This window comes from Mobula birostris, chromosome 26, assembly GCF_030028105.1.
Source record: "Mobula birostris isolate sMobBir1 chromosome 26, sMobBir1.hap1, whole genome shotgun sequence".
NCBI lineage: Eukaryota > Metazoa > Chordata > Chondrichthyes > Myliobatiformes > Myliobatidae > Mobula > Mobula birostris.
The window spans coordinates 29783555-29796706 of NC_092395.1; the positions used below are offsets into that span (position 1 = coordinate 29783555).

The 13152-nt window shown below is 43.2% G+C and overlaps 1 protein-coding gene across 1 annotated transcript in view; it reads left to right on the top strand.

Annotated features, from left to right (window-relative positions):
• The first annotated feature begins 2769 nt into the window (after window positions 1-2769).
• Window positions 2770-13152, top strand: part of LOC140188394 (E3 ubiquitin/ISG15 ligase TRIM25-like) — a 29223-nt gene continuing 18840 nt past the window's right edge. Inside the window, exons 1-3 of the mRNA XM_072244625.1 lie at window positions 2770-3340; window positions 4701-4796; window positions 8016-8249. Coding sequence (XP_072100726.1) covers window positions 2777-3340; window positions 4701-4796; window positions 8016-8249 — 894 coding nt within the window. The 5' untranslated portion in view covers window positions 2770-2776. The remainder of the gene's footprint in view (window positions 3341-4700; window positions 4797-8015; window positions 8250-13152) is intronic.

Consider the following 13152-nt stretch of genomic DNA (forward strand, 5'->3'; position numbering starts at 1 on the left):
ACTCTGTCAGGTCCCAGGGATTTATCCACTTTAATTTTCCTCAAGACAGCAAGCACCTCCTCCTTTTCAATCTGTACAGTTTCCATGGTCTCACTACTTGATTCCCTCAATTCCATAGATTTCATGCCAGCTTCCTTAGTAAATACAGACGCAAAAAACCTATTTAAGATCTCCCCCATTTCCTTTGGTTCTGCACAAAGCCGACCACTCTGATCTCTAAGAGGACCAATTTTATCCCTTACAATCCTTTTGCTCTTAATATACTTGTAAAAGCTCTTTGGATTATCCTTCACTTTGACTGCCAAGGCAACCTCATGTCTTCTTTTTGCCCTCCTGATTTCTTTCTTAAGTATTTTCTTGCACTTCTTATACTCCTCAAGCACCTGATTTACCCCCTGTTTCCTATACATTTCATACAACTCCCTCTTCTTCTTTATCAGAGTTGCAATATCCCTTGAGAACCAAGGTTCCTTATTCCTATTCAATTTGCCTTTAATCCTGACAGGAACATACAAACTCTGCACTCTCAAAATTTCCCCTTTGAAGGCTTCCCACCTACCAATCACATCTTTGCCAGAGAACAACCTGTCCCAATCCATGCTTTTTAGATCCTTTCTCATTTCTTCAAATTTGGCCTTCTTCTAGTTCAGAACCTCAACCCTAGGACCAGATCTATCCTTGATCAAATTGAAACTAATGGTGTTATGATCACTGGAACCAGTTGTTTATCTTTCCTTTCGTGCATCTTTTGGAATTATTTTCTGCTAAGGCTATATTTCCAATTGTGAAAATGAGAATATTTGTGATTTTTTTAAAAATGAGGCACCCATTTTAACCTGAATTATGTATTTAAATGACTCTAGTGTATTCCCGTCTATAAAATAACAGGAAAGGTGATGATTTTCGGTTAACTTAGCAATAAAATCTCAAATATGAGACCAATACAAGGGGTGATTGACATGTTTGTGGCCTAAGGTAGAAGGAGTCAATTTTAGAAAACCTAAACAACAGGAATTCTGCAGATGCTGGAAATTCAAGCAACACACATAAAAGTTGCTGGTGAACGCAGCAGGCCAGGCAGCATCTCTAGGAAGAGGTGCAGTCGACATTTCAGGCCGAGAAGTTAATAACTCATCTCCTTCTACCATAGGCCACGAGCATATCAATCACCCACCTCAAACTTTCTGCATAATCACGCAAAGAGTTGACCTGCATGTGCATGTAACAAGAGCTGTATAACTTATCGCCTTCTATCTTAGGACACGAATTTATCAATCACCCCTGCTGTGGATACTTCCTGGAGGTCCAAGATCCACATACTCCATGACCACTGGACTAAGTGTGTAAATGTAGGAGGGGTCTATGTTGAAAAATAAATGAGCTAGGTTTTCTAAAATTGACTCCTTCTACCTTAGGCCACAAACTTATCAATCACCCCTCGTATGGGTAATTTAGAATATGATTTCAAAAATAAAACATTTTAGCCTCTTTTTCAAATATCTTCCAAATGCAAGGCAGAGATTGCAGTAGACACTATCAACGTAAATCTGAGAAATACAGGTAAACCTGTAAAGGTTGCTCTTGGGAGCAAAGGAAGATGAAAGGCAGCTATATAAGATGAAAGCCATACAGAATGGACAGCCAGTGCCTTTTCCCCCAGGGTACCAATGAGCAATAGCTGAGGACATCCATTTAAGGTTTAGGAGGAATTTTTAGGGGAGATGTCAGAGGTAGGTTTTTTTTAAACATAGTGGTGGGTCTCAGGCGTAGGCTGCTGAGGTGGTGGTGGTAGAGGCAGAGACATTATGGATGAGAGGGTTAAGGAAAGCTGTGGGCTGGGTGCAGATCGATTGGACTAGGCAGATTAATGGTTTGGCACAGAGTAGATGGGCCAAAGGGCCTGTTTCTGTGCTGTAATGCTCTATGGTTCTGTGATTGAGACTCTCAGATAGGCATATGGATACAAGAAAGGTGGGTGCAAGGGAAGGGTTGGATTGATCATGGATCATGGTTTATATATGGTCCAGCACTAGATCATGATCATACGACCACAAGTAGCCTCGCTCTGCGCCGTACTGTTCCATGTTTCAAACACAGTATTCCAGAATGCTGACAATTTAAATCTGGCTGAATTACAGTTTACATTTAAAATCGAAACCCTAAACTCTTAGTACAGTTAAAATTCCTTCGTACGTCATCTAATAAGGCATAACGTTTTCTGAGCAAGACGGATTTCTTTTTTTTTGGCTCTTGATCCTCCAAAATGTTCCGCCCGGAATTTAAACTGGAGGTATAAGTTTTTGTCAGTTCCCTAACGTCCGAAATTTTAAAAAAGGCTGCAAATCAGAAACAGCCTGTAAAGGAGCAGGGAATCGCTGATAACGGAGAGATGCCCGTGTAAATTTAAACGGGAGCAGCGTAACTGCAGCCTCGGAAGCGTTGCACCTGTGAAACACACAAACACACACCCCTCCCTCCAAACTTTTGAATGTGTCCGTTAGACGGGCAGGAGCTATTTACACAGGGGACTTCGGGGGGAAAAGAGCGAGGTTGCTGCAATACCCTGCACCTTCCACCGAGGCCCTTTGAGTCCTGGGAATAAATTGCAATAGTAGCAATGCACTCCTGTGAAAAGAACTGCAGCCTGACACAGTGAATGGGATGCAATTACAATTAGAGGCTCGGGCGGCCCCTCTCGTTTGCAGTGGTCTCCCTCGGCCGTTACGCTCCGCGCTGCAGCTGCCACGGTTTCAGTTTCGGTTTCGGTGCTCCGGCGATGGCGGAGTCTTTGCCGCCGGTGTGGCTAGAAGAGGAGTTAACGTGCCCGATCTGCCTCCAGATCTACACCGACCCGGTGATACTCAACTGCAAGCACAGCTTTTGCCACGCTTGTATCGAGGAGTCGTGGAAGGAGCCGGAATCCGGCCTCTACTCCTGCCCGGAGTGCAGGGCGAACTACCGGGAGAGGCCCGTCCTGAAGAGAAATTTCAAGCTGGCCAACATAGCTCAGAAATACCAGGCGGTGAACGGAACCCCGGTGGCTCTACCCTGCAATTACTGCACCAAGAAGAAACTGTCAGCCGTTAAAACCTGCCTGAAATGCGAAGCCTCGATGTGTGCCAAGCACCTGAAGCACCACAGGGAGAACGCTGTGTTCAAAAACCACCCTCTGATAGACCCCACCGCGGACATGTCCACATGGAAGTGTCTGGAGCACAAGAAGCTGCTGGAGATCTACTGCAAGGACGACAAAGTTTGCATCTGCTGCCTCTGCCCTGTGGTGGGGAAGCACAAGAACCACAACTGTGTCAGCATCAGCGAAGGGGAGCAGGAACTGCGGGTATGCTCGGGGTTTTTTATCTGTACCTGAGGGCCCTGTTCGATAGCGGTGCGACTGAACTTGGCTGGCTTACCGACTGCACCACTGCCAAATTAATATTAACAATTTGCAAATGACATTTAACGAAAATGTAATGCTTTTAGGCCACAAGCTAGTTTTGATCAGGTTTGCAATCCCGCCAGAACAGCCTATTCATCTGCAAAGTCATTCAGGAATTTGCAGTTTCCATAAAATATCATTTTGAAGTTAAAGTGTCACAGTTAGTAGCATTTTATACTGCAGGCCATTCTGATGTACCAATGATGAAAGGCCATTGGGTAATCAGACATTTCACAAGAATCTAATCTGTCAAAAAATTGCCACTGAGCTAAAGAAGGGCATTAGGACAAGGGCCTTACAGGTAAAGCGGGAGGCTTGGAGGTAGGGGAAATTCCTGAGTTTGAGATGTTCACAGCCAAAAGCTAAAGGTATAACAGGATGTATGCAATCCCACCTGATACATGACTGAATCTGTAATCCAGAAACTTGTTCAGGAGGTGTAGGGTGGCCTATGCCAGTAACCCAGAACAGATTTGCTGGTTGATGTGGAAACACCTATCCCAACCTCCACAAATAAGTTGCAAGTTTTAAACTAGATTTCCACTCAGCTTTACTGTTTCTTTCACTGGTCAGCTCCAAACCGAACTATTACGAACTCACAGTTTCTTGACCATTCATATTTCCAGTTCCTTGCTGGTACAAGCTGAATATAAACAGAAATTCAGGTGTTTATTTTAAAAACTCTGCCTCCTTCAGCAGATCCCCATGATGGCCTTTCCATCTGAACATGACAGCTCCCAAAGCATTGTATTTCTTCCACACAGCGGTGTCAGTAATCCTATTTAAATGTGACATCACTAGTTATTACTTGGAAGTTGACTTAAACAACCTGTCAGACTTAAGTTGCTTTTAGTCTTGTTCCCAAGAGCTAGTGGAAAAGCTGGTGTCTTATGTTTAGCTTTAGGTGAATGGCCAATATAACAGTTACAGCTGCTGTTTTGATTATGATAGCTGTCATTTTATTGATTGAGAACTCTTGGAAGTATTCTAAACCTTCTGCTGCTTCAATATATAATCCTTTCGTGTTATTCTCTTTACAGCTCAATATTTACCTATAGCCTATGTAGAATCATAGGGAAGTACAGCACAGAACATGTTTGGCTGCAAACTTCCCTCCATTTTCCTCCCTCATTTATCTCTCTATCCTTGCTTTCTCTGTTCCTACCACAATGGATTTCCTTAGCTTCTGCTCAGATTCTCGCTTCTTCCTTCTCCACCTCTGCCTCAGGTTTTTATTTATTTATCTTAATTTATTTTTTAGAATCATTTGCAACAGCAGATAGAAAAGGTCCGGGCTAATACTACTGCCATCCGGTCTGGCATTCTGCACCTCCAAGCACAGAGGGATAATGCACAGGTGAGTGTATTTCCTTTGATTGTATTGGTGTTTTAAGTGGGGTCCCTTTTAAGTGGAGAACTGTCTATGTGAAAAGAGGAAATGCTGAAAATACTCAGCAGATCTGTCAGCATCTGTGTAAATGTTAATTCTTCAAATCAGCAACCCTTTGCTGGACTTCTGCTGGTTTCTCAGCATAGATTCACCCTGACCTGTTGAGTCTCTGGCATTTTCTGTGTTTATTTCAGACTTCCAGCACTTGCAATTTGTTGATTTTCATGAAAGACCCAATGTGATACCATAAACACAAAAGATTCTGCAGATGCTGGAAATCCAGAGCATCACACACAAAGTGCTGGAGGACCTCAGCAGATCAGGCACTATCAGCGGAAGTGGACAAACAGTAGATGTTTTCAGGCTGAGATTGTTTAGTGGGACTGGAAAGGAAGGGGGATGACACCAGAATAAGAACGCCTTCATATCTTAAGCGGCATTTTTGAAAGTCTGTCTGAAACCACACTAGAAAAATCGAACTTGTCCAAGATAAAGTGACATAATCTCAATCACCAGAAGTTCTCCCCATTGTACATCTGGGAAGGCTTGTGTTAGTAGAGTCAGCAAAAATCTGCTACAGGCAAATGATGTTTTCTTAATCTGAACCAGTTATTTTTTGAGGTCATGGTGAAGTTTGACAAGAGGAATGCATCAGTTAGAAAGTGGCACGGTAGTGTAGTGGTTAGCACGATGCTTTACACTACCAGTGACCTGGGTTCAATTCCTGCTGCTGCCTGTAATACTTTCTCCCCATGGAATGTGTGGGTTTCCTCTGGGTTCTCTGGTTTCCTCCCATAGTCCAAAGACGTATTGTTCTGGTAGGTTAATTGGTCATTGTAAATTGTTCTGTAATTAGGCTAGGATTAATTTGGGGGGTTGCTGAGTAGTGCACCTCGAAGGGCCGGCTACTGGCAATGTAGAGAAATAATTATTTCAAGGACAAAATTTGAGAATCGTAATCATCTGTTGTGTTTCAGAATATAGAATTGGTGTCATTTGGGCTCCCGAGGGCTCATCGTTAGGACATTGCTTTATTTTAATGTATTAAAATATGGATATCTGAATGCTGTGTCATTTTCAATACTTGGAGATCAGATAAATAGTGATTAGAATAGTAGGTGACTACAAGGGGACATAGTCTGTCAAGTTGGCCAGCAATACAGAAACCTGTGAAGAGATTCTGACAGAAAGAATGAAATGAACAATATCGGTGAAGTGAAACAGTTTGAGGGTGTGCAAGAATAGAGGAACCTTTAAGTAAAAGGACAATATAGTGGCATTGTAAATGGCCGAACATCCTGTCAGGTATGCTCAGAACAAGTGCTACAACTATGGCTGAACTTGGCCTGTTCCTTCTGTGTGCTGTATTTCCTGGTGGTGGCTGCAGACTGTGGTAGAGCAGAAAGATTGGCCTCGAAATGTGGTTAGGCACCACTGCTTATTTGTACTGCTGCACATCCGAAAATCACTTCCTTCCATCTTTTCAAGGTTGAGTCATGCTGCTGTGGAAATACAGATTATCACTGGCCACACATTATCATTGCATAAATGAAGTGCGAGTGACCAGGAAATTAAGTCACATCAGGCACTCCTGGAAGTCAAGTTTTTATTATGTGGCAGCATTATTGAACAGAGGCATCAATGAGAAAGTTCCAGCCCAGAGCTGGGGACTGAGTCCACCCTCTTTTTGTTTTTTAACTTGCCTGCATTCCATGGGTGCATCTCTTCCATGGTTGGAGTCTGCTTGATCTCTAACCATGCTCTTTTCTAAAGACATCAATCTCCAACCACTCCTACACCCATCGCCTGGGATCCAGTCTCCAGCTGTCTGTCCCCTATCCCCTAAGTACATGGTCAGTTCCCCTTGACCCCACATGACTCCAAATCAACCCCTACCTTCTCTCTCCCTTCCAGTTGCTTCCTGCCCACCCATGCTGGTCCAGGCCTGGCATAGTTTTCTTTGTGCACTATGGAAAGTGTTGACTGGCAACCAGCAGCAGCCAGTGCCTTGGGGCTCAGATAGTACTGAGCATCCGAGCAGTGTTCCTGTGACTGAAGTGGCCTTTGACTAGCTGTGCTACAACCCTTTTCGTAAACTTTTAATGGGGCAACCTCGGTCATTGCGAGGCTGACTGTTGACACCTACAGATATCACTAAAAGCAAACTTGCTTTTCAAAGAACTAAGAATATGTGAATTGATCTGTATGGATTGCATGCAAAACAAAGTTTTTCACTGTACCTCAGAACACATGACAATACTCAACCAACTTTTTTTAAATATATACTAGTTTTTTCTACTTTTGTGTATTTATTGTTGCTTTAGACTACAGGAAAGCTTCAGTAGAAGGTCGAGTTGGTTGCTTGGTTTTTCATTTCCGGCATTAGCTTTTCTGTTTGGCTGGAGGCTAGTGAATCTGCAGAGTTCTTTGCCACTGATGGGCGTGGAGGCCAGGTTGTTGAGAATATTTAAAACGGAGGTTGATGGGTCCCGACTGGTCAGAGTGTTGAGGGTTTCGGGGAGAAGGCAGGAGAAGAGGGATAATAAATTAGCTGTGATACAATGGTGGAACAGACCTGTTGCACCGAATGGCCTACTTTCGCCCCTGTATCTTATGGTCGTGTCGCAGATCCTTCTGGCCCAGTTACATCCACGTGACCAACCAACCTACTAACCCGTAAGTTTTTGGAATGTGGGTGGAAACCTGAGCACCCAGAGGAATCCCACACGGTCGCAAGGAAAAGGACAAACTCCTTACAGACAGTGACAGATTTGAACCTGGGTCACTGGCACTCTAATAGTATTACGCTAACCACTACGCTACTGCACTGCCCGTATACCTTGTTTGTTTACTCTTTCTGGTTTTACAGGTTTTTATGGGAGGGCCGAACTGATAAATTACAGTATCTCAGGATGGGTATTATAGTACAACAAGAATAGACATTCCTGTTACGAGATTTGATCTCCACTTTTTCCTTTGTGTACTGTCTGATACAAATGCCATTCAGCGTATTTGAATCTTTGTCAGACCTCAGATCCGCCCCGTTAGCCTGTTCTCCCTCAAGTCATTCACAAGTAACATTTAGAGCCGTAATCTAGAGGTTCTCTGACTGCAGATTCTATCAAGAAAAACAGCTTGAAATCAGGTGGACAACAATGTATTAACCAATGCATTTCCATTTAACAGAGCCTGATCAGAGAAAGTAAAACCCAAATTCAGGAGAGGTGTAATGCTCTACGGAGGTACTTTGAAAATGAGGAAAAGGAAGCATTGAAGTATCTCGACACAGTCCAGAACCAGGTGACGCGAGAAATTGATGCACAGATTTCTGCACTGGAAAACCAAATGGAACTCTTTGAGAAAAATATGGCTGATTTCAGTAATCTTTTAATGAAGATGGAAAAACTGGTTTTCATACAGGTAGTGGCATTTGCACTTTATTCTACTTTGTGGATCAGAAGCTGTGCAATTTTATGTGTTAACTCAGCGGCCCCCCACCACCAGGCTGTGGACCAGTACTGGGCTGCAAAGCTTGGGCTACTGGGCCACGAGGAAACGGTATGAGTCAGCTGCACCTTTCCTCATTTCCTGTCATGCACTGTTGAACTTGAACATGGGGTTGCCAACTGTCTCGTATTTGCCAGGACATCTCATATATTGGGCTAAATTGGTTTGTCCCATACGGGACCGCCTTTGTCCCGTATTTCCCCCGGTAAGGTAGAGCGTTCCTATGAAACCTTTCGTGCAGAAATGGCGTAAAGCGAAGAAGCAATTACCATTTATTTATATGGGAAAAATTTTTGAGCGTTCCCAGCCCCAAAAAATAACCTACCAAATCAGACCAAATAACATATAAACCTAAAATAACACTAACATATAGTAAAAGCAGGAACGATATGATAAATACACAGCCTATATAAAGTAGAAATAATGTATGTACAGTATAGTCGGGAAGATTAAGCCAAAACCGATTTGTGGGGAAAAAAAATCGGCACGTACGTGCATGCGCACACAGGTGCCCATGCAAGGCTTCATGGTCATGGTAGTCTTTCTCGGGGTAATCACAAGTGTCCTGTATTTGACTGTTACTTTTGTCCCTTATTTGGGAGTGAGAAAGTTGGCAACCCTAACTGTAAAAGACATGTTGAGGTGAGTTTAACCCTACTTGAACACCCCCTCCCCGCCCCCCGCCCCCCACCCCCCACCCCCCCGGTCAGCCGGTCCGCAAGAATATTGTTAATATTAAACCGGGCTGCGGTGCAAAGAAGGTTGGGGACCCCTGTGTTAAGTTATTTTCCCTCAAAGTGAAGGACCAGGCAAGGCATTAAGAGCATTTGTTTGTGGTCCACTTGTCTACTTTTTATCTACTACGCAAGGAGGTACAAGTTTATCTGTTTTTTAAAAAAAAAAATACTTTTTTTGCTTAGTAAGTTTAAGAGTTACAGAATAGTCCTCCTTTTCTGGGCTGAAATGAAATGTCCTCGGGATCTATAATCATTACAGACAGGGCAAGGAAGAAATCATTTGAGATGCTTCTATTATTGGAAGGAGTTGACAGGGTATTTAAATCATGAATGTGGAAGTGAATCCAAAAGAAAAAGGCAATTAAAGATATAATTTCAGAAATCAAACTGAATTAAAATCACTTACAGGAAACACAGACATAGGACATACAACACAGTATGAGTCCTTTGGCCTACAATGTTCTGCTGACCTGTGTAAGCCTACTTCATGAACAATCTAACCCCATCTTCCGACATAGCCCATAAACCTCCCATTTTACTTTCATCATGTACCTATCTAAATGTCCCTATTGTATCAGCTGCAACTTCCACCGCCAACATTGCATTGCACGGACTTACCACTCTGTATGTTCAAAAAAAAAACCTCTGACATCTTCCCCTAAACTTTCTTTCACTCACCTTAAAAGAATGTCCTCTGGTATTAGCCATTGCCTCTCTTGGAAAAAGGCACTGGCTGTCCATTCCACTGCTGACCTCTGCCTTTTATAGTTTTATATACCTCTGTCAAGTCACCTCTCATTCTCCTTTGCTCTAAAGATAAAAGCCTAACTCGCTCAATCTTTCCACATAACATGTTCTCTAGTCCAGGCAGCATCCTGGTTAATCTCCTTTGCACCCTCTGAAGTTTCTAAATTCTTCATATAATGAGGCAAACAGAACTGAACACAATAAATGTTTACAAAATTTTTCTGCTTCCTCTTTAAATATAGTGAATTCTGGTTAGTTGGGACACATCAGGACCAGTACATTTTGGCCCAATTAAGTGGCTGCCCCAATTAGTCGAAATAGTTAAAAAGGTATAAAAAAGACAAATTACCACTTAACTGAGTAACAATTATTTATTTAAAACGCAGGACAAATTAGAACACCACCAATGCCACTACAGCAGTGGTCCCCAACCTCCGGGCCGCGGACCGATACAGGGCTGCTAAAAGTGCAGTGGTGCAGCGGTAGCTGGGACGCACCCAGCACATCTTTAAGAAAAAAAGCCGAAATAAACAACCTAATTAATTAGCTTGTTTATTTCGGCTTTTTTTCTTAAAGATGTGCTGGGTGCATTCCGACTACCACTGCACCAGTGCATTCTTCGCGGCAATGTATCGGTCCACAGCCCGGAGGTTGAGGACCACTGTACTATAAAACTCTGTTAGTTCCTAATAGTGACGTAGAAATTCATCTGGTGAAGGGGCTAGTGACGTAGAAATTCACCAGGGAGGGGTAACACCTCTGGTGAAGGGGCTTGTCCATTCTGGGGTAGCTCACTTACCTTTGGTCAGACACTCAGCTCTCACCTGTGGCTCCAGGTAGCTGGCTGCATGCAACAGTAGCCACAGCTTGGTACACTGCTCCGACAGGAGGGTTAAAGCAGGTGGAAGAAGCCGGTGGGCCTCGTATCCCGGTAAACTAGGGACATGCTTGTCTTAGCTTGTGAAGTCAGCTCCGGCGGAATGGGCAGATGAGATCCACGGAGGTGTTTCAGCAGTGCTCCGTGGAGAGAGGAGAGCTTGATAAGTCAGAGCCATAGTCATACTTTATTGATCCCGAGGGAAATTGGGTTTCGCTACAGTTGCACCAACCAAGAATAGAGTATAGATATAGCAATATAAAACTATAAATAATTAAATAATAATATGTAAATTATGCCAGGAAGTAAGTCCAGGACCAGCCTATTGGCTCAGGGTGTCTGACCCTCCAAGGGAGGAGTTGTAAAATTTGATGGCCATAGGCAGGAATGACCTCCTGTGACATTCTGTGTTGCATCTCGGTGGAATGAGTCTCTGGCTGAATGTACTCCTGTGCCCAACCAGTACATTATGTAGTGGATGGTAGACATTGTCCAAGATGGCATGCAACTTGGACAGCATCCTCTTTTCAGACACCACCGTCAGAGAGTCCAGTTCCATCCCCACAACATCACTGGTCTTACGAATGAGTTTGTTGATTCTGTTGGTGTCTGCTACCCTCAGCCTGCTGCCCCAGCACACAACAGCAAACATGATAGCACTGGCCACCACAGACTCGTAGAAAATCCTCAGCAGCGTCTGACAGATGTTAAAGGACCTCAGTCTCCTCAGGAAATAGAGACGGCTCTGACCCTTCTTGCAGACAGCCTCAGTGTTCTTTGACCAGTCCAGTTTATTGTCAATTCATATCCCCAGGTATTTGTAATCCTCCACCATGTCCACACTGACCCCCTGGATGGAAATAGGGGTCACTGGTACCTTAGCCGTCCTCAGGTACACCACCAGCTCCTTAGTCTTTTTCAGGTCCAGGTGCAGAAGTCGTCATGGTTATCCACTGTAACCAAGGAAGACCCTAGTTTGTGACAACTACTCGCACCACTGGACACAGAATTCTGAGGTCGCGAGAGTGGAACTGTTCCCTTATAACGGTTCTTACACTTTAAAAACTCTACTGCATAGGTTTCACTGTCATCGTCTGATACTACAGTCAACTGACATGCTGCTGTGTTCTTTTGATTGACTATAAGTTAACAATATTAGCACAGACACCTACTACAGATAATGGACTGTCTACATACAATGCTTACAATTGTATCCTCCAAATCTTCATTTTCATTTTAGCATTCAAGGTAATTGTTGATACCTTCAAATCCTTTGTAGTTCCTAACTTGTTGAAGTAGTGAAATCATTTCATTTTTTCACTCCTGGCTGTTTCTGGCATCTCCAAGCCTGAATGTTTGAAACCACAGTGTGCAAAACAATTCTAAATTGTCTAACTGCTTATTTCTCGCCAACTGTCAGTGACAAACATCACTTTTTTAAAACCCAAGCACGCAACTGATGCTATTTGAAAATTGTTCGCTCTGAGCATGGTGCAGTGTCTAATGGCCACACAAGTTCATGTGACTGACGCTCATTAGAAGCTGTTTGGCAATGTCTCTTGTCCCAATTAAGCAGCAGGGTGTCCAAAATAAACAAAGGGAATCACAAATATTTTCTCAATTAGTTTTTGTTCTTTAACAGTTGTCCCAAATAACCAACTGCCCTGATTAACCAATGGGTCAACTAACCAGAATCCACTGTATTAAAATACTTTTTTTTTCCAATAAATGGAGCACTAGCAGTATTTCCTTCTCTTTGGAAATGCTCAAAGTTATCAATGACCAAAGACTTATCAGAAACCCGCTCTAAATTATTCACTGCAGATTTAACTAGAATCCATTGTACTGCAATGATCCAGCCTTCACAATCTTCCGGGGTTACGAATTCCTGATATTCACCACCTCCTGTGAGAAGTGGTTGCTACTCACTTCACTTGTAAATAGCTGATTATTTCCTTGGCTGCCACATCTCCTTGTTCAAGTTATGCCAGCAGTGGAAGTATGGGAAACAGCCCATTCGGGGGTTACAGACCTGGGATCAACTGGGATGTTCAATAGGGAGTTGAATGCTGATTTGGAGATGAGTGTTGAGGTATGGAGAATGGGTGGGGATCTTAGGTGAATAATATAAACCCCTTAATGATGAGGCCAGCTCAATGGGGTTTGTGAAACTGCTGTGTCTGCCATATTCTTAAACTGAATTGTATCTCAGGGAACATGGACTTCTGATTTTCAAGTATGCCTCCTTAGTTCTTGAGCTACAAGTGTCATGCTGGCAGAATGTTTGATTTTTATTTAGGGGTCAGAGCTTTGTTGCACCTTTTAAACATGGTTTTTGGTATCTGGCTATGATTCATTCTTACTTTCATTCTCACATCCAGATAGTCACTTCCCTTTCCATGGTGACATCTTGGCTTTTCCTTAAGGACCCATACTCAGGTCCTTTTTATTTCTC